We start from the raw sequence: 22,565 nt of genomic DNA, 5'->3' as shown, positions 1-22,565 counted from the left end.
TTATAGGAGGGAATTGAGGAAGGAAGAAAGACTTTGAGTCCCAGACATTGTGAATTGGGAAAGGGCCTCACATTTATGCTCAGCCAAGCCTGACTGTCATCCTCCTAATTACATTCCACACAATTGAGATACTAACTTCTGTTGAGATAGATTCTTGCTAATTAATTTCCTGCTTAAACTTTTGATTCTCCACAACTCTGACTCTCAAGAAGCTGGAATTATGGGCATAAACTGCTGTTCCTGGCTGCCTTTTGGTTTAATTGGTATATATTAAATTGCATACAAGGGCCAAGATTTTGGCTCACAGGACAGAGCATCTGCCGAGCAAACATGGGTCCTTGAGTTCCATCCTCAATACTACTAAAAAGAAAAAAAAATACAAATAAATAAGTTTCACACAGTGAGGGGTTTCAAATAATACCTCCATGAATATATATATATATATGTATATATCTGATGTACTTTGATCTTATTTATCCCCCTCTTTGTAGCTCCCCTTCTTCACTGCCAGCCTTTTCATACAGTAGTTTCCTCTTCAGTTTGTCTTATTCTTCTTAATATAAGAAGCAAGGAGAATGCTAGGCACCAGTGGTCCACATTTGTCATCCTAACTATGAAGGAGACTGAGATCTGAGGATCGTGGTTCAAGCCAGTCCAGGAAGGAAAGTCTATGAGACTCATATTTCCAATTAACCACCAAAAAAGGCAAAAGTGGATCTTCAAGTCAAGTGGTAGAGTGCCAGCCTTGATCAGAAAGCTAAAGGAAAGCCCCCAGGCCCTGAGTTCAAGCCATAGAACTGGTATGCCCAACACATAGAAAGCAAGAAGAAAGCAGAAGGTAGTTTGGGGAATTTAACAGCTAAATTTTCAACTCAATTGTTTATAAATACTGTTTTTTACCCAACAGAGGTTTCTGCTTCTGGATCAAGACCCACTCCCGACCTCCACCCCCGATTTGCAATATTGAATTTCTCATTTGCTTCTGACACTTCTCCTGAAAGAAACACCTTTGATGGCTACATATCCACCAGCCTTTGTTCCTCATGGTATATATTCTCTAAAGTGACACATGCTAAATCTACTATGGCCTTTACTCCTTCTGAGTACTCATTCAGAGTAGTTATCAATATCTGTGTTTCTAAACACACATCCTGATAGTCTAGGCTGCTTCTACCATTGGCCACTGAATTATGGCAGCCTCTGTGCATCAATCAACCCTACAGCAAATCCTGCATTTGTAGACCTAGCTGGCCTTCTCTATCTTGTGGATTACATATTCATGGGCTTGATCAACCACAGATCAGAAATGTGGTTAGGACCACATGGTTGTGTCTGTGCTGAAGATGCAGCCTTTTATTGTCTTTTTTCTTATGTAAATACATAGCAAAAATAGTTCATGTCTATTATGAACTGTTATCCTTTTACCAAAATGGCTATTTTATTCTAAATGAAAAATCAAACAATATAACCCCATTATCAAGATTCTTCAACAGGAAAATTATCTAGAAATGTAGTTTAGTAAATACAACTGCTTTCTTATGGTTTATGTTATATGTGTTCTCAATGTTTGGAGAATATAATCATACAAGATGAGATGATATGTTTTCTGCTTGTTATACTTGTCAGAGAATAATAATTTTCCATGTGCCATATTAATTAGTAAGTGATTCTACAAGATTCCCTTTGGGATCCTACTTTTGGTATATACTTACCCCATGTACTTATTCTACTTTTAGAAATTAAAATTATCCACAATTATCAATAGCTTCATGCATATAGCAGTTTTGGCATTAAAAATACAATAAATTATCAGAAAAATACCAATATCAATTTGCTTTTCCAAGAGCTAGTGAATCCATTTTTATTACTATAAGCCAAATATGATTCTATCAATGGGCTACATTAGCACAAAAATTGGATAGAAAAATTTCCCTTGAATATTTGTCCTATTTTAAGTTGTTCAGTTGTATGTGTATGTGTGTGTGCACGCACACATGCGTGTACACACCTGCCAATCCTGGGCTTGAATTTAGGGCTTGAAGTATTGTCCCTGAGCTTTTGTGCTTAACGCTAGCACTCTACCACTTGAGCCACAACTCCTCTCATCAGTGGTTAATCAGAGATAAGAGTTTCATGGGGGCTCTTGCTCTTCTTTTCTAGCTCTCTCTTGCTCTTGCTCTTCTTTTCTAGCTCTCTCTTGCTCTTGCTCTTCTTTTCTAGCTCTCTCTGCTCTCTCTCTGCTCTAGCTCTTTCCTCTCTTTCCCAGCCGCGTGGAGTGCCAACCTTGCCTGGTCCCAGCAGGTCTACTGAATAAACCTACCCCTTACCTGAAAAAAAAAAAAAAAAAGAGTTTCATGGGGGCTGGGAAGGTGGCTCAGTGGTAGAGCACTTGCCTTGCATGCATGAGGCCCTGGGTTCGATTCCTCAGCACCACATAAGAAAAAAGAAAAAAGCCGGAAGTGGCGCTCTGGCTCAAGTGGTAGAGCGCTAGCTTTGAGCTGAAGAGCTGAAAGACAGCACTCAGGCCCAGAGTTCAGGCCCCACGACTGGGCCCCCCCCCCCCAAAAAAAAAGAGTTTCATGGACTTTTCTACCTAGGCTGGTTTCAAGTTTCAATCCTCACATCTTAGCCTCTTAAGTAGCTAGGATTACAGCATGAGCCACTGGTATCCAGCTGTTCCATTATTTTTAAGACTCTGAATTTTCATTATTTACTCATTCATTTGTTCATCCATTCATCTAGTGGTACTGGCGATTGGGTTCAAGTCCTGGAACTTGCTCTTGCCTTGCTTTATCATTTGAGCCATGCCCTTAGTCCATCATGATTCATGACATTTTCCTTTGCCCCAGTATGCCAGAAAGCCAGGGGGCATGGAGGGGGTGGGGAATAAATGCCCAATAGTAGTTATTTTGGTGAATTTGCTTTGCTAGTACAATTATTTAAGAGATAGAGGAATATTCCTGCATAATTTCTTGGTCTCTGCAGTTTTACTTGTCTTCTAATGTTTTTATTCACTATTCTTTTATCTTAAGTTATCAAATCCTTCTTCTAATTAGGCAGGTTCAGTTTTGTTTGCCCCTGTTAGCACATTATTGAACATACCAGGATTGTCCACGTCTGGAAGGGTAAAACAAGCAGGGAAGAATTTCTACTGTTGTCAGGATTTTTCCCCACTTAACTCGGGGTTTCTCTGTCCTGGTACTGCTGATGTGCTGAGTCAGCTTAGTCTTTGTTATAAGGCTGTTCTGTGCTTTGTAGGACATTTTACAGCATCTCTGACCAATTCCTACTAGAGGCCAAAAATGCCTCTACTGGAAACCAGTTATGATAACCAAAACGTGTGCAAACATTGACAGATAACCCCAGAGAGAAATCACCACCACTGATAACTAATGCCTTTGTTATCATTACCTTCAATGATAGAAGGCCTAGTGCTTAAACCAAGTCAAAACAAAAACAACTATATACCAAACACCCAAGTGTCAGCCTAACTTGAGTTCTGATTAGCTCAAATCCACTTTATCACAAAGCCATATTGCTTATTTCCCACCATCTTCAGACTTCAACTCTCACCCTCTGCTTTTCCCAGACTCTATATCTTGTTTATATATTATTTGTTTGTTTTATGGTACTTGGGCTTAAACTGGTGACCTTGCATATGTTAGAGAGGTACTCTACAATTGAGCTGAGTCTGTTTGAACTATAAACTATAAACTAAGACTAGTCTTTCAATTAATTGAAAGAGTTAATTGGGGGCTGGGAAGGTGGCTCAGTGGTAGAGTGCTTGCCTTGCATGCATGAGGCCCTGGGTTCGATTCCTCAGCACCACATAAGCAAAAAGAAAAAAAAGCTGGAAATGGCGCTGTGGCTCAAGTGGTAGAGCGCTAGCCTTGAGCTGAAGAGCTGAGGGACAGTGCCCAGGCCCAGAGCTCAGGCCCCACGACTGGACCCAAAAAAAAAACAAAGAAAATGATTGAAAGAGTTAATTGGCCCTGTCAAATCCATCTTTACATAAAAAGACGAATTTGAAAATATATAGAAATAAGTATTTGAATATATAAGCAAAAATTTAAAACAATGCTGTGAACTTAAGGTAATTTGTTCACTGGAGATCAAATTTCAGACTTCATTAAGATACTTACTGTCAAACCAGATGTCCATGGCTCATACTAGTAATCTTAGCTACTCCAGGGGAAAGATCTGAGGATCACAGTTAGAAGCCAGCCCAGGCAGGAGAGTCTGTGAGACTCTCATCTTCAATTAACCACCAAAAAGCCAGAAGTGGAGTTGTGGCTCAAGTGGTAGAGTGCCAGGACTGAGGAAAAAAGCTTAGAGATAGCACCCAGGCCCTGAGGTAAAGTCCCAGTACTGGCAAGAAAAAGATACTTACTGTTAAAAAACTGGTACCATGAGAAGAATCTACAATAAAACAGAGTTAAAAGATCATTTTAATCATCAACACAAAAACTTGTACTACATGACTACTCCTGTTTTCAGTTGAGTATTTCCTACCTTCAGTCCAAACTATGAAGACATTTAAATAAATATATCAGAAGAAACACTTCACTGTTGATTTCCAAATTACATTGGTATTAAGTAACTTCTTGAAAAAGAATCTAAATCTTGGAATCCAAATTTCTGTGATTTTTCCCCAGAAGATTGTATTATTTTATCAATATCTAATACCTTGTAAGCATTCAGGAGAGGATAGAGAGAGTGAAAGAAAAACAAAGGTAATGGAAAAAAAGTTTGAAGAGGGAAAGTAATTGTGATTTTTTCCCTAATTTTCATTACATATATGTGTATGCATATATATACATAAGTGGAGATATAATCTCACAAAAATTAATCTGTCTAAAAGCATGTGAAAGACTTTATTTGAAAACAATTCATCAAATGACCACAAAGCTATCAGCACAATTATGTTCATCTCAGCATTATTTACCATAGCTAAGAAATGGAATCAGGGGCTGGAAAGTTGGCTCAGTGGTAGCGCTTGCCTTGCATGCCTGAAGCCCTGGGTTCGATTCCTCAACACCACATAAGCAAAAAAGAAAAAAGCCGGAAGTGGCTCTGTGGCTCAAGTGGTAGAGCGTTAGCCTTGAGCTGAAGAGCTGAGGGACAGCGCCCAGGCCCAGAGTTCAGGCCCCACGACCGGACCCAAAAAAAAAAAAAAGAAAGAAATGGAATCAGCCCAGATGCCCCTCTGTAAATGAACAGATCAAGAAAATGTGGTATATATACACAATGGAATTCTATGTTTTCATCAGAAAGAATGACATCACCTCAATCATAAGGAAATGTAAAGACTTGGGAAAAAAGTCATATTAAGTGAAGTAACCATGGTTTCCCTCATTTGTAATAATTAGTATATGTCTAGGATAGTTCTGGCAGAGGATCATAATAGCTCAGTTGCTATGTACATATGACCATATAAAATGTTGCTAAACAAAATTAACTCCAAGATAGGAAACCAAGAGGTTTGGGGCTGGGGGTGTATTTTGTTTTGGTTTGGTTTGGTTTTAGTGTACTGTTTTGTTACTTCTGTTTTTTCTTTCAGTTTTTTCCCTTGTTTATCCCCTGTTGTCACTGTTTTTTATTTCAGTACCCTTTGTCTTATATATAAGTTTGTCTAATTTGGGGAAGGGGAAATCACAGAAATGGAGAGACAAAGGACAAAGAGAGAACCAATGCAACAGTAGTACTCACAAGACACTATGTTGGAAATGAATTTTACAACTTTTGGGGGAGAGGAGTGGGGGTAAGGAAAAGAGGAGAAAACGAGAGAAGGGGTAACAATGTTTGACAAAAAAAAAAAAAAAGTACTCATTTCCTTACTTATGTAACTGTAAACCCTCTTTACATCACCTTTACAATAAAATTTTGAAAAAAGAAAAAACAATTTGTGTGTGTGTGTGTGTGTGTGTGTGTGTGTTTTAGTTTTGATCCAGGGTCTTGCTGTGTAGCATACAAATTAGCTTCAAATTCATGATCCTCCTGCCTCAACCTCCAGAGTGCCCAAGGTGTACACCACTATGCCCAGCTTTGAAAGCAGATTGTATAAAACTACAATGACCTCATGATAGAGGTTAAGTGAAGAAAGCTGTCCTTTGATGAAACCAGCCTTCAGGGAGGTAACAACCTGTCCAGGGCCCCACTCTGAACAAAACTATCAGTTCATTTCCTAGACAGAACACAATGCTACCTCCTCTAAGGAGTTCATTCTTTTTTCTGCCAAATCTTTAACTCCAGTTACTGAAATAAAAATAAAAATTTGAGTGTATAAAAGGAAAAATTGTCAGGCCCTGATTCTTCTCTTCTCTATCATCTTAGCTACTCAGATGGCTGAGATTCAAAGAATATTGGTTAAAAGCCATCCTGGGCAGAAAAATCTGAGATGCTCTATGTCTATTTAACTAGAAAAATGTTGGGCTGGAGGCATGGCTCAAATGGTAGAGTGCCAACTAAGCAAGCATTTGCCCCTGAATTCAAATCTTGGTCCTAACCAGAAACAAAAACCCAAACAGAAAAACTGAGTTGGGTAGTGTTGCCAGATTCAACAAACACAAAAGCCATCCATTTATATTTGGATTTCAGATTTAAAGAGTAAGTAATCTTTTATAATACTTTCCTAGTATTTGGAGCATATATAATTTTTAAATGTCTTACTTAAATGTAATTCCAATGGAATGTTCTGTATTTCGTGTGGAAGCCTGAGCTGGACACTAGTTTCTCACTCCTATAATCCTACTCGCTCAGGAGGCTGAGAGCTGAGGATGATGGTTGAAACCAGCACAATCAGGAAGATCCATGAGACTCTTATCTCCAATTAACTACTAAAATAGTAATTATAATTATAATAAACTGCTGGATGTAGATGTATACCTTAAGTGTTAGAGTGCCAGCCTTAAACAACAACAACAAAAAAAACTAAAGGACATGTCCTGAGGACAAGCCCCAATATCAGCACAAAATAACAAACAAATAAATAAGATCAGCATGACTGTGCCCCACCCCCATTGAACAAAACTTGTGTTAGGCAAAGACAGAGCAGGCGAAAACATAATGTGTGCAGACAGGCAATTGAGCTCCTCTCTGAGGCTCAAACTTTACATTTGTAAGCTTCTCTTCTGCAACAGAGCTATAAATCAGAGTTGAAGCCTCTTATAATATAAATCATCATCATAGGGAGCACAAATTACCTTTGTTTGAGGAATGAACTGCCATAATAATCCAAAGATGTAAAATCAAAACAAGCTAATCATGCAAGATCAGAATTCCAGTGTTAGTAGGAAGAGAGACAAATGTGGTGGCACATGCCCGCAGTCCCAACCTTCAGGGAGGAGGGAGGATTGCTAAGTTTGAGGGCACTTTGGGATGGATAGGGAGGCCCTGTTGTAAGTTAGTAAATATGTTAGCAAGATACACAAGACAGTCCAGTGTACAAGGAAGAAGAAAGGAATTGGAGTGCACTTATTTGTTTGAAAAAAGTGTGGATAGATTGTTTATCCTTTGGTTTGATGTAGTGTGTGTGTGTGTATGTGTGTAAGAGAGAGACAGAGACAGAGACTGAGAGAAAGTGTGTGTGTGTGTGTGTGTGTGTGTGTGTGTGTGTGTGTACATGCATACACACACTAGCACTAGGTCTTGAACTCTGGGCCTTGAGTTCTCATTGGGCTTTTTCACACACAGCTGGTGTTCTACCCCTCAAGCCATACTTCCCAGTCTAGCATCTTACTGGTTAATTGGAGATAGAGTCAGACTTTTTCTTCCAAGGCTGGCTTTGAACTGTAATTCTCAGATCTAAGCCTCCTGAGTAGCTAGAATTACAGCCACCTGCACCTGGCCTATAATTTTGGGGACTGATCTTAAAAGTTAGAAAAGGACTTTATAAAAGAAGACAGCAAGAGGAGAAAGAGAAGAGGGGGTAGAAAGCGGGTAACCAAGATCTAAACAAGAATGGAAGGCAGCACCTCTGAAGGCTAAGCAGCTGGAGCTTTAGATGAGTCCTGCCTACATTCTACAACCCACTGCTGGGCCCAGGTATAACCATCAGGGGGTCACCTTTCTCCCAGACCCACAAGAGAAGCTTAAAGTCATCTAAGAGCTTCTGGATTTGGCAAATATTCCAGGATCTCAAACCTCTATTGGGGCTCTCTCCGATGCTGTCAGAAAGTCAGTACCACTGTAATGAGAGATTTAACTTACCTAGTGTCTCTGATCTTTGCACCCAAAGCTTCTGTAAGGTTTTTGCCTTGTCCATGGTTTCATAAATGTCCTCTGCCAGATCCTGTACCTCTTTTAAAAAAGCCAGGCTGTTGATCTTTGTGTCATAAGCTGTAGTTTGGAACCTAGACAGACTTCAAATAAATCAGATAAATACAAGTATTGTACAAGAATGCTTTCACAGAAATAAGTTTCCCCCATATTTTGAAAGTTCAAAAGTTCAAGAGTTTTCAACTAAACTCGTGCCAAATTACACTCCTTCCACCCACACTGGAGAACCTTAACCATCATCCAAAACGGAAATTATCACTTAAAAAAAAATTCAAGCAAGGTGCCAGTGGCAGGCAGGAAAGTCTGTGAGATTCTTATCTCCTGTTAAGTACCAAAAAGCCAGAAGTGGAGGTGTAGCTCAAGTGTAGAGCACTAGCCTTGATCACAAAAGCTCGAGCACATAAAGCACATGTATGCGTGCATACACACACACACACACACACACACACACACACACACAAATTAATTTAATATTAGAAAATAGTTCTTCTATTTCATTAGGTGTCAAGTTCCAACTTTCATAAGTTCACTAACCACTTAATTTGATTTTGTTTTTGTTTTTGTTTTCTTTTTTGGGTCCGGTCATGGGGCCTGAACTCTGGGCCTGGGCACTGTCCCTCAGCTCTTCAGCTCAAGGCTAGTGCTCTACCACTTGAGCCACAGCACCACTTCTGGCTTTTTTCTTTTTGCTTATTTGGTGCTGAGGAATCGAACCCAGGGCCTCATGCATGCAAGGCAAGTGCTCTACCACTGAGCCACCTTCTCAGCCCCTTGATTTTGTTTTTAACTATATTTTTTCTTTTCTTTTTTGGTACTGGAGATCGAACCCAGGATATTACCCTTGCTAGGCAAGCACTTTGCCACTGAGCTACATCCCAGCCCATGGTTTTGCTTTTTTTTTTATCATATATATTGTAAAACACATTTTATGCAAAACAATCAGCCTGGAGACAATAAATATCACTCCATAAAACCCATCCATGCTTGTGTGCCTTAGCACATCGACTTAAAGTCTTTGGAGACAGAGATTCAAGCTAGACTTCCAGGGTACTGCTAAGAGCAAGAGGCAGATGGCACCTTCTCTTTTAAGATGAAAAACAAAAAATAAGATTCTCTTTTGCAGTGCCTCCCTGATGTTCAGGAAAAGAAGCAAGAGAGCCCTATATGTAAATCTGGGGTCCAGAAGGCCTCCAGTGTCTATCAGTTTTTCTCCCCCCTCTCTTTTAGTCTCAAATTGCAATCCCCATACCTCAGCCTCCTGATGCTGAGATTACAAGTATGAACCATCACACTCAGTAACTATTAACACATGTAGTCTTCTTCATTTATCTGAATGATTTGTGTTTTACATGTGGTGTCCCTGATTGCTTTAGTAAGAAATATTTTTCTCATTTATTTGCCATTTATTTTATTTTAATATTGAACAAAGTTACTACTACAAGATAATAGCTGATGTTAGTGAAATGAGTCCCTTCCTATAGCTTAGTCCTCTCCTTCCCTTCTCCACAGCTTAGCATGCTCCCTTCCTAGGCAATACTAGGCCCATGTAGTAAAGGCAATAAGTAATCAGCCTCCAACCCCCTTTACCTTGGGATGGCACTTCTCTGGGGCAGCTCCCACCATATAAGGCAACAAGAGCCCCTTAGAGTGACCTTCAGGTCTGAACAGCTACAGGACCCGTTATCTACTATTTGGACAGCAGCCATAAATCCTAGTCCACTGTGATGAAGCCCCTGGTCCACATGTCCACACCAGGGTCTTTGCCTCCTAGACCCTCCTAAACTTCCTAGGTTATATAGGTCACCTCAGGCAATAGCCAGTGCTTTTCATTCCTCCCTTGTGAGAAGGAGTCTGGCCGCCCCCTCCCCACCTCCCAGCAATGAAGTTTCCTTTGTTCTCTGTACCTGGACGTCTGCATGGTTCTCTGGCAAAGTCTAGGTAATCTAATTGAGCTAACAGCTGAACTCCAAGAGATGGAAACAAGAGGTGTTTTTGTTACTTTGCTTTTTGTTTTTGTTTTTATTTTTCCCTTTCTTGTTGTTTTATTATTTCTGTACCTTTTGTATGTAAGTTTAGCTATTTGGGGAAGGGTAAGGGGAGCACAGAATTAGTGAGACAAAGGATGAACTAATACAACAGTGATACTCACTAGACACAATGTTGAAAATGAACTATATAACTTGCCGGGGAAGGGGGTCCAGAGGGGAAAACTAGGAGAAAACAAGGGAAGAGGTGTACAAAAAGAAATGTATGCATTACCTGACTTACGTAACTATAAACCCTCTATAAATTATCTTTACAATAAAAATAAATAAGTAAAAATTTATATCCATAAGAGCAAAGAGCAGAGAAGAATAGTAGAGTCTACAAATTCTGATCCTAGAGTAGGTGAACAAACAAGCAGCATATGATTTTAAAGGGATTTTCTTTCACCTTTAAAATTCACCATGAAATGGAAATGCATTCCTTAGAGGGGTCAGAGTCACACCAGGTCACCTTAGAAGTTTGCTGAAAGCAGTGACTCTCAGAGGCCTTGTCCTACCAGTTCTCACTAGCTGGGGCTGGAGGCTGTTGGCAATCTACCTGGTAACCCACTCTGCACCCATATTCCAACATGTACAGACAATCCATAACTAACCCAACACTGGGGAAAATACAGACACTAATTCCAACTAACAAATGACAAAATTGCTATGTTTTTCTTAATTTTACAAATAGCTTGTATGGCAAATTGTTTTACTGGTACACAAGAGAAAAGTATTGTCCTGATCTTGGAAATCAGCACTGTGAGGCTGTTTACATCTTATCTCAAAATCTGTGGTAATTTATTCTTAATAAATCAACCAATCGGAAATAAGGTGGGAAATCAGACACAAGTTACTGACAACTAGGAACTTCGAATTCAGTTGAATTTGTATTTCCAAAGCAGGAAATAAATTTGAGGGGAATTTTTCCTAACCCTTTAGCCAAGAAATTTTCAGATTTTTTTTCATCCCATGTCTTTATTTCATAAATTAAAGAACTTTGAAAATGCTTTAGCGGTTGTAAATATGTAAATATCCCATAGAAAAAAAAATAAAGCTTGAAGACAAAGAGTAAAAAGAAATCCGTTCTCTAAACATTGTCATTTAATTCTAACCTATAAAGAAGTCAGAATATGTTCTGTAAACACTGATGAATAAAATAAGCTCAATGCTTTCCAGTGCATTTAGAGATGAGGAAATAGGTCAATTTTGTTTAAAGCAAGGAAAGTATCAGCTGTAAAGCCAAGTCCAAGACAGGGAGAGATTACCTTCTTTGACACCTATCTCTTAGGCTCCAGGGAAACTAACAAGGCCTTCCACTTGAAAGAGTGAGGATTGCAAAAGCACAACAAGAAATCAGCTATTAACCTTGCATTAAAAGCTTAAAATTACCTCAGACCTCTGGAATTTATGAACCATGATCCAAACTCTCTGGCCTCACCCAAACTAGAGATTTACTTAACTGCCAGGTTATCTGATTTTAGAACCTGCTGTAATTCAAGAATAGTTCCCCTGTAATAATGAACCAGTTTGTGTTCTTTTTCTAATTATTATTTCCAAGGTACTTCAATTGGTATTTAGCCAGCATAATAATGAACATCATTCATATAAGGTAGTGTTTAGAGCAGGAAAAAAGAAATACCTAGAAAATCCTTCCTTAAACATTGATGCAATTTTGGCCAATCGACTTCAACAATTCATCCAAAAAATCACACCACAATCAAACAGGATTCATGTCAGGGATGCAAAGCTGGTTCAATATACACAAATCAATTAATATAATTCATCACATCAACAATAGCAATGATAAGAACCACATGGTTATCTCAATACATGCAGAAAAAGCATTTGACAAGATCCAACACCCCTTTATGATGAAGGATCTCAAAATCCTAGGAATCCAGGGAACATTTCTCAATACATTAAAGGCTGTATATGACAAACCCACAGCCAGCATTATACTTAATGGTGAAAAACTAAAGCCATTTCCTCTTAACTCGGTGACGAGACAAGGATGTCCACTCTCTCCACTTCTCTTCAATCTAGTATTAGAATGCCTAGCTACAGCAATAAGACAAGATGCAAACATAAAGGGGATCCAAATGGGGAAAGATGAAGTAAAACTCTCCCTCTTTGCAGATGACATGATCTTGTATTTAAAGAATCCCACAGACTCTACTCGCAAATTACTCAAGCTGATTCAAAACTTTGACAAAGTAGCAGGGTATAAAATTAACCCTCAAAAATCAATGGCTTTTCTGTATGCCAACAATGAGAAAAGTGTGCCTGAAATCAGGCACACAAAATATAAAATAATAGCCCCACAAAATATAAAATACCTAGGAATTAACTTAACCAAAGAAATGAAGGACCTCTATGATGAAAACTTGAAAAACCTGAAAAAGGAAATCAAAACAAAACTTAGAAAGTGGCAAAACCTCCCATGATCCTGGATTGGAAAGATCAACATCGTGAAAATGGAAATACTTCCCAAGGCTATCTACAAATTCAATGCAATACCTATCAATATTCCAACCTCATTCTTCAAGAAAATAGAAGAGGTAATCCAAAAATTCATATGGAACAATAAAAGACCCTAGATAGCAAAAATGATCTTCAACAGAAAGAACACGGCTAGAGGAATATCAATATCAAATTTCAAACTCTACTACAAAGCCATAGTAATCAAAACAGCTTGGTACTGGCACAAGAACAGACCTCAGGACCAATGGAATAGAATTGAAAACCCAGGAATGAACTCACAGACCTATAGCCATCTAATCTTCGATAAGGGAGCTAAAGAAATAGAATGGAAGAAAGACAGCCTCTTCAGTAAATGGTGCTGGCAAATTGCTTAACTACTTGTAGAAAACTAAAGCTAGATCCTTATATATCACCCTGTACCAGAATCAACTCCAAATGGATCAAAGACCTCAGAGTCAAAGCAGACACTGAAAACATTACAGGATGGAATAGGAGACACCCTAAGTCTCCTTGGCACAAGCTGAATTTTCTTAATAGAGACCCAGAAACACAACAAATCAAAGAAAGGTTTGATAATGGGATTGCATGAAATTGCAGAGCTTCTGCATGACAAAGGACATAGCTAGCAAGATCAATAGAAAGCCCCCGGATTGAGAGATCTTCACTAGCCATACAACAGACAAGGGTCTCATATCTAAAATATACCTGGAACTCAAAAAATTAAATGCCTCAAAAACAAATCCTCAAAGAAACAACTGCTCAATTAATAAGTGGGCTAAAGACTTAAAGAGAAACTTCTCTGAAGAGGAAAGAAGGATGGCCAATAGACACGTGAAGAAATGCTCTACCTCTCTAGCTACAAAAGAAATGCAAATCAAAACAACATTGAGAATAGCTATAATCAAGAAATCTAATAACAATAGATGCTGAGGGGATGTGGAGAGAAGGGAACCCTACTGCATTGTTGGTGGGAGTGTAAACTTGTTCAACCACTTTGGAAAGCAGTATGGAGGTTCCTCAAAAGACTCCACATAGAGCTCCCCTGTGACCCAGCAATCCCACTTTTGGGCATTTACCCAAATGATTGCAAACAAGACCATACTAAAGCTACCAGCGCAACTATGTTTATTGCAGCATTATTTACCATAGCTAAGATATGGAACCCACCCAGATGCCCCTCAGTAGATGAATGGATCAAGAAAATGTGGTATATATACACAATGGAATTCTATGCCTCCATCAGAAAGAATGACATTGACCCATTTGTTAGGAAATGGAAAGGCTTGGAAAATATTATAATAAGTGAAGTAAGCCAGGCCCAAAGAACAATAGGTCCCATGGTTTCCCTTATTTGCAATAACTAGTATATGTCTGAGACAAGCAGAAAAGGTCAGATAAGTTGATGTTAGGTGAAATGAACCCTAAGATAAGTATTCAAATATTTTTTTTCTTTCATGCGATAGTTTCTAACATTTTTATAAGATGATTTTTTTGTTGCTTTGTATGTCCCTCCCCCACAGTATAATCCCTGCTTTCATTGTATTTGATGTTGGTATAATTTGTGGAGGGGAAGGGCAAAAACAAACCATTTAAATAGGGATACAAGTGAACCATTGTAACAATGAGATGTACAAGTCCTTATGTCGAAAACGAACTTTACAACTTTGCTGGGGGGGCAGGGATAGTGGGGGGAGAGGGGAGATGGGAAGGGATGGGAAAGGGAAGCAAAGGAGGAGGCAACAATGCTTGACAAGAAATGTACTCATTATCTTGCCCATGTAATTGTAACCACTCTGTACGGTATTTTCACAATTAAAAAAAACATTGATGCATCTGCACACACACGTATGTGTGTTGGTGTCTTTGTGTATATGTGTGTATGTGTATGAAATACAGTGACAGAGAAAAAATAAAACAGATGGGAAAGAGACAGAAAGAAAAAAGAGCAGGGGCTAGGGGTTTAGCTCAGCGGAAGGGCACCCACCCGGCTCACACAAGGCCCTGGGTTCGGTCTTCAGCCCTGGAAAAAAAGAAAAGAAAAGAAAAAAGAGCCGGTACTGAAAGAAAGAGATTGAGGAAAGAGGAAGAGATCAAATTCTTATGTACCAGGGAAATCCCAAACCTGCAATAGGATCAGAGAGAGATCAGTGAACAATTTCCTCTTCCCTGGGTCCAGTTCTTCCTGGGGATTTCTATCATGTGATGCTTGACCTTGCCAAGTAGAAAAGCTTTGTAAATGGAAGGTGTGACACAGAAGATTAAAATACTGGAGGACAAGAGCAGGTGAAACATTTCCCCTGGTGAAATGTTTAAACTGTGTTATTTCTCAGACAAGCACCAAAAATCACCCTTCAAAGCCCCAGTCCACAAAAAAATGAATAAATAAATAAATAGTCACAGTAGAGACACCCAAGCAATCCAGAGAGGGATCTGAGGATACCGGAATTGGGAAAGGCTTTGGGAATCTTGTCCAGGCTGTCTCCTCAGTTTTCAGATGAGGGAACTAAGAACAAAGAAACAGTGAGAAGTCTCCAGGATGTTCACTTCACGGGGCAGCACCTATTTCTCTGTGAATAGGAATGGAGGGCAGTGGTGACATTTTAACTAATGCCCACATGCATTAGCACTATGGCCACTATAGACTGCAGTTAGCCTATCATTCCTTGTATAGCGATTTTTACATTTACAAATAGAACAAGTTCTTACTGAGTTAGGATTATTTCTGACACAACCAGACCCCCAAAAGCGGAAATAATTCTCTTGGGAATGCTGGGTTGTACCTCACATTCCTACCAAGGCCCACCAGGAGCTGTCTAAGGGGAGCATTGTACCAAGAGCCAGACTGGCCAGGGCTCTCAGCCTGAAATGTCCACCTTTAACTCAGTGTAAGGGCTTATGAGGGAAGCCTCTAATAAATTAAATAATACATCATGGTTACAGGACTCAGTACAAGTCTAGCAAGGATTAATTCCCAAGTCCTCCACTAAGTCACTAAAAGACTGGGGAATAAACCCTAGGACTTTTCAAAATTGGTTTTCTTCAAGCAGAGACCACTGTTTCTTGAGGGAGTTACTGGATGGTATGAGCACTGTTTCTTGAGGAAGTACTATCTGCCTATAATAGTAGATTCTTGACCGTGGGACAGGCAGGGACTATAAACAGAGAGAGGCTGGAAAGACATTGAGGCTAGATGGTGATCATTGTTGAAGGGCCTCAAGGAGTAGTAATGAATCCACAAGCATGGAAGAAATCCTCTACTTCCAGTGTCAGTCTTTAAAACAAAATTTTGGCTGGTACACGATCTCAGCTTCTTAGAAGGGAGAGATCTGACTAGAGGATCAACATTCAAGGCTAGCTCAAGCAGAACTATTAACAAGACCACATATCAACAAACAACAGTGGATTGGAGGTTCACACCAGTCATTCCAGCCATGTTGGAGGCATAACTAGAAGGATCACAATCCAAGACTTACTCAGACCAAAAAAATAAATAAGAATTAAGGGACTCATGCTTGTAATCATAGCTACTCAGGAGGCTGAGATCTGAAGGATCTTTCTTGGAAACCATCCTTATGAGAAAGTTCTGTGAGGCACCATCTTCAAAATAATCTGCAGAAAGCAGGATTGGATGTGTAATTTGAATCGTAGGGTGCCAACTGAATAAGCAAGTTGAACAAAGACAAGGTCTTGGGTTCAAACCATAGCACCAACTTCAAATTATACCTATGTTGAATGACATCTCCTTGGCTGAAGGAAGAGGATTCAACTACTCCAGAAGAAGCTCGACCCTGGGCAGAGAAGATTATAAAACAAAGACTATCACATTCGGAAGGCCCTCTAACCATTGAGTAGTAAACTAAAAAGCTGAAAGGCCGGGCAACAGTAGGTGATCATCAAGTAAGACATCACAAACAGCACTGGAGAAGGCAGCAAGGAGGGAAAGATCATCCTCAACAGATCTGGAATATTTGAGATTGGGGGAAAAGAAAAATATTGACAATTAGGTCATGAAAACAGTTGAAATAGTTGGGCATATTTTTGGAAAGAACATTTCGAGAAGTTGAGAGTGAAAAACTAAACAGCCCAGTAAGATGAGAGGGGCCAAGTATGGACCAAATTCTGCTTTCTGAAGATGACTGACAGCAAAAAGGGGAAAGCAAAGAGGGGGGGAGCACACTTTGCACAGAAGTGTATTGCAAAGCATTTTCAACTTCCTTGGGAGCTATTTGTGTGATCACAACCTTCTGTGGGAATATCCTCTTAATCTACTCTTGGTAAGGATTCTGTGGTTTTGCCCTGAAATCCTCTTGTTGGAACAAAAGAACAAAGGGAGGAATGAGGAAGCTGATTTTCATAAGCGTAGCCCACATCAGATGACCACTAGGGCTTAAACCCAAATGGAACTTTCCCTGGGGGCTTAGAAAAGTCATGGAAATTTATGAACTAAGTTGGTCATAATAATGTCTCACTAGACTTAAAATGAAAACATTTGTCTTTAGGATTTGCTTGTTGCAGTAATGAAGTTTTTATTTGATAGGCCAGAACTCTGCCAGTTGAGCCATACCCCTAAGTTTTTCTTGATTAATTATTTGTGGGATAGGGTCTCATGTTTTGGCTAGGTATCAGATTTAGGCTAGCCCTGGCTAGCCTGAATCCAATCTTCCTATTCTTCAATTACACAGCACAGTGCCCACTTTTATATGTTGGGAAGGGTCTCATGAACATTGTGCCCTGGTTGGTTGGCCTCAATCTGTGATCCTCCCAATCCCCTCTTCTCAAGTATCTAGTATTACAGATGTGATCAACCATGCCCAACTTGTTTTCCAATGGTTTTTGTTTGTTATTGTTGTTGTTTGTTATTTGTATTTTTATGGCACTCAGGTTTGAACTCTGGGACTCAAGCTTGCTAGAGAGAGATTCTACACTTGAGCCAGTACACCATTCCCTTTTGAATTAGTTATTTTGCGATAGTTTTGGTTTATGTCAAGGCTAGACTGGACCACAATCTCTTCTATTAATTCTTGTAGCTTGGAGGACAGGTATGTGCCAAGGAGCCCAGTTGAAGTGGAGTATAACACATGTTTCCTCGTAGGATGGCTTCGAAAGTGACCTACTGATGTCTGCCTCCAAAGTAGCTAGGATTATTGATATGAGACAATGTGCTTGGTCTTTCAATATTTTTAAATTAAGACAATTACCACACCAAAAAAAAATCAGAAGTGAGTATTTGCTTGTGACTTTGAGTTTCAACTTTGAATTCATCCTTGAAACAATATGGAAACATGCTTGGTTGTAAATTGCCAGAGATAAACTAGACATTATATTTCTTCACTATTTCCTTATCTTTCTCTGTGTTTCATCTTTTTTTATCATACCTCTGAATGTGAGTACTACTAGACACTGGGAGTCATTTTAATCTTTATTCTCAAACTCAAAGACTGAGAAATGCTGGGAAATTATTCAGCTAACAATCATTATGAGAACAAGTTATGAAGAACTATCATAAGCTCTGAACTTTCACAAACTAGTATACCAATGTTAACATGAAGACCATTGAGAGGAAGGACAAAAGAAAAATTCTCCCTAATGTCCAAACACAATGTATGGTCAAATGGGCTGGCACATGCCTATAATCCTCAGGAGGCAGAAGCAGGAAGAGCTCATGTTTGAGGCCAGCCTGAAAACACACAAAAATGAAAGCAAGACACAATCTTATAATAAGGCGTATCTTTTGTACCAAAGAATTTGTTTTTGCTATCAGTAATCAAATGCCTTCTATACCATTAATCAGATGTTTTCCATCTTTCATTTTTAAAATTTGTCTCACTTGAGACAGGTAAGTGAGAACATTGTGAGGCAGAGGCCTAGATTAAGTTGTACAGAGTCATAGAACCAGAAGATAACACAACCAAGATCACTTGACTGCAAAGCTTCCTTCTTCTACTTCAACATCATCTAAGTCTCCCATTCTGAAAAAGGCACAGGTGTAAGACCTAAAATGAAATGCTAGAAAGCTTCATATCCTATAACACTTCCCAGTGACACACAGTCTTGAAACACACACACACACACACACACACACACACACACATACATCATGGAACTATTCAGGATTATGATTTTCCACTATTTCAAATGATTGTCTTCTGTTTTTGTATCATCTCTCCACTGTGGTCTGAAAGTTTGCATATTCTCTCCATGGGTTGGTATCAGGAAGTGTGCCCTCATGAGGTGATTAGGTCATGAAGCTGTAGTTACTATGAACAGGATTCATGCTGTCATTAAATAAACCCCAGGGAGATCCTTCAAGTCCACCCTATTCTGAAGACACAGCTAGAAGGCCCATTTAAACACAATGAACCATCACCAAACATGTACTTCCCAGTATCCAAAGCTGTGAGAAATAAGTGTTTATTATTTCCCCCCCCTCCTTCTCCTCCTCTTCTTCTGTGTATGGGGGGGGGGGGGGGGGGGTGCGCGCGCGCGCATGCGTGCACCAATCCTAGGGCTTGAATACAAAGCCTGAGTGCTGTCCTTCAGTTTTTGTGCTCAAGACTAGCACTTTAGCCACAGCCCCACCTCTGGCTCTTTTTCTTTTTAAATCTTTTATTTATCTTTTGGGTAATTAGCTGGAGACAAGAGTCCCATGGGCTTTCCTGCCTGGGCTGGCTTCCTCAGATCTCAGCTTCTTAGTAGTTAGGATTGCAGGTATGAACCACTGGTATGTGTATGTATGTATTTGTGGAGATGGGAGGGAAGGGATGGTAGGGGAAAAACAAAGGAGGAGGCTACAATGCTTGATAAGAAATGTACTCATCTTGCTCATTTAATTGTAACCCCTCTGTACAGTATTTTCACAATAAAATTTTACTTTTAAAAAGAGCCATCTACTTTATGATGTTTTGTTAAAGTAGCCCAAACAGTCTAAAATCACTTATAAACATTATATTACATGGGGCTGGGAAGGTGGCTCAGTGGTAGCGCACTAGCCTTGAGCTGAAGAGCTGAAGGACAGCGCCCAGGCCGAGTTCAAGCCCCACAACTGGACCCTCACCCCCCCCAAAAAAATTATATTACTTATGCTCCAAATTATTTGGAAGCTTTGTGTTTTCTTCTTGCAACTTGAAGTTGAAAAAAAAAAACTTCTTATATTTTAATATTAGCTTTATATTTAAATTTCTTCTGGTATTGTTTAATACCAGAAAATGTGGATAGAGCTAAACTCAAATTATTAATAGCTAATAAATTCAACTATCATGATCAACTATCAATTCTCTTCCCTTCTGTACTATACATAGAAGTTTACAGAGCATTCCAGAACTACCATGTTAAACCTTTTGACACTTCTCCTGTGAAACAACTCCTCTCCATTTTCACCAACTAATACTAAGGACACCCTTAGCATAGTAGAAACAGAACTAGAGAAGGAACCTTAACCACATGAAGTCCAGGTAAGCATAGAGAAGAAAGAGTGACTGATATATTTTATTTCAACCTGGAATAGATCCTGGTCAACTCACTGCACAAAAGATAAAGCCCAGTAGATAGCCCCCACAAAACATTCATATCGTAAGTATATGACAACAAAATGAAGTTGCCTAGGCAAGTCATCCTAATGTCAAAATTTAATATAAAAAAACTATTGAATGCAAATGGCAATCTCTCATCACTGTTAATTCTATGGTGCTCCAAATACAGGAGCTAGCCATCCTCGTGGAGATGGCCAGTACTGGAGTCACTACATAGGATTTCCATCTGAGATGAATAAAAACTGATTTTCTGGGGCTCCAAGTTCCTGTACATGATCCCTGAGCTGATCCAAGTTATTAAGGCTTTGCTAAAATAGGGGTCTTGCTCTGACCACCAGCATCCCAGGATTTCTGAAAAGGATGTTTAGGTTTCACTTACCGAAAGTGGTGAGCCATGGAATCTTCAAAGCTGAAGTTCCTGCAGCTTGACCCAGTGTTACAAAGGAGTCCTTGGACAAAGGGCAGAACACCCTGGTTGGGCAAGTCCCGTGGCTGCAAGTAACCTTGTGAAGGATGGAAGGCAGAAATGAGTTCATACGCCTGCTACCAGAAGGAGAATACCTACTGCATCAGAACCTTAATGGGTAATATCAAATTATTTGGATCATTTATGCTGTTATTAATTTAAAAGATATCTGAGTAATCAATTCCCAAACACAAGCCTTTATGCTTTATCCCTCCTCCCCAGCACTGCACTCACACCTCCAGGAAGATTGGCTATGGTAGCAGTAACTTTCTATATGTCTAGCTTCCCTGATCATAGAGTGGCAACTGCTCCATTACACCACCATGCCTGACCTAGCCCTCTGCAGATCAGCCATGAATGGGAAGAATGAAAACAGGTGTTTGTTCCCATCTGATTCTTTTTAAAAGTTGGGAGTTTTTAAGTTTGGATAAAAGTTTTAAATATAGTACAACTTCGATTCCTGAAGAGGCGGGGGGAATGTAAAAAGCTTCTTATTGGACATAACTCAGATATATTGCTATTGCCAAATGGAATCCTGTCCATTCATTTTACTCAAAGAAGAGTGCTATATTTTTTTTTCTCTAAAGGCTTGTGATCCCTGTGTTCCAAGTGACTTACAAGTGTCTCTGTGCCTGGGAGGTTCTTGAAACCGAAGTACCATCAGAATCATGAACAGGATGCATGGCCAGAAGAACTCAGCAAGGGACAGGACCTGTGGATATTCATTCAAAATAAGTCAATAATTTTTAAGAAAAGAAAGAAGACACCAATAAATTTTTGTGAAGTATTCTAATATTTCCATCTCCGGAAGGACGGGAGACAAGGCAGGCAAGTCTTCCTGTAGAGGAAGTCACTGTTATCCCTCCTATGTGTTTCCCAGAACAACCAGTGAGATGGTGCTGAGAAGTCTCAGCTCCCTCCCCATGCCCAGATCCATGACTGGGTCATCTGCTTGCCTCCCTCTGCTAGCCCTGCCATTTGCTCCTCTTTTATTTTTCTTGATTGCAGAACTCATGACATTACAGAAGTGAAAGAAAGAATTTTCCCCCAAATTCTACACTCAACAAATCAACTATTTTTCTGTTTCTAACTCATTTGATATTCCCATATTTTCCATCCACTTTCATCCACTTCTCACTGACATTCACTTCCCAAGTATTCCTCAGAATTGTCACATGACAACCACAGCTATCACCTCAATGATAACAAAACATTACTACCCAGTGAACAGGCCAACATGGTATATACCCAAGCTGCTAGCAGGGAATGTATGTGGTGTTTACATAATTTTTTAATCAATTCGTTGAGGTTGGGAATCAATTCCTATAGCTATGATTATTGGAGTAAAATCTCCTGAAACAAGCCCTTAAAAAAAGTTATCCCAAAGATATGCAATAATTTGTGCAACCTGAGTTTTATTTTTTTTCTCTTTTAAAATTCATTACTTATTTGCCTGTTTGATATTTACTTACTGAGGTGCTCAGGATCAAATCCAGGACCTTACACATAGTAAGCAAGTAAGCCCTAGCCCTAGCTCTAATCCTGAATCTTCAAAGTTAAAAGAAAGAACACTTACATTGACACAAATTTATTTGGGGAAGAAACACTGTCTAAGGAGTATAATCAATGAAACCTTAATAGAAAATCCTTGACTATCATAGAATGTAGATTGTCATCATTTTTCACTTGTAATCTTGTTTATAATATTCCTTTATTAACTTAATTCCCTATTATTTGATAAATAATAAATAAGAAAACCAGGTACAAAACAAGTAATGCATTAGA

At 39.3% G+C, this 22,565-nt stretch overlaps 1 protein-coding gene across 1 annotated transcript in view; it reads right to left on the bottom strand.

Annotated features, from left to right (window-relative positions):
* Positions 1-22,565, bottom strand: part of Abca13 (ATP binding cassette subfamily A member 13) — a 402,123-nt gene that overhangs the window by 357,789 nt on the left and 21,769 nt on the right. Inside the window, exons 2-5 of the mRNA XM_042684933.1 lie at positions 21,399-21,492; positions 20,694-20,817; positions 8,209-8,360; positions 4,391-4,419 (exon numbers count right to left, since the gene is read on the bottom strand). Coding sequence (XP_042540867.1) covers positions 4,391-4,419; positions 8,209-8,360; positions 20,694-20,817; positions 21,399-21,492 — 399 coding nt within the window. The remainder of the gene's footprint in view (positions 1-4,390; positions 4,420-8,208; positions 8,361-20,693; positions 20,818-21,398; positions 21,493-22,565) is intronic.

This window comes from Dipodomys spectabilis, unplaced genomic scaffold (genome assembly GCF_019054845.1).
Source record: "Dipodomys spectabilis isolate Male_0828 unplaced genomic scaffold, ASM1905484v1 ptg000092l, whole genome shotgun sequence".
Classification (NCBI taxonomy): Eukaryota; Metazoa; Chordata; class Mammalia; order Rodentia; family Heteromyidae; genus Dipodomys; species Dipodomys spectabilis.
This window is presented reverse-complemented; position numbering and strand designations above follow the sequence as displayed.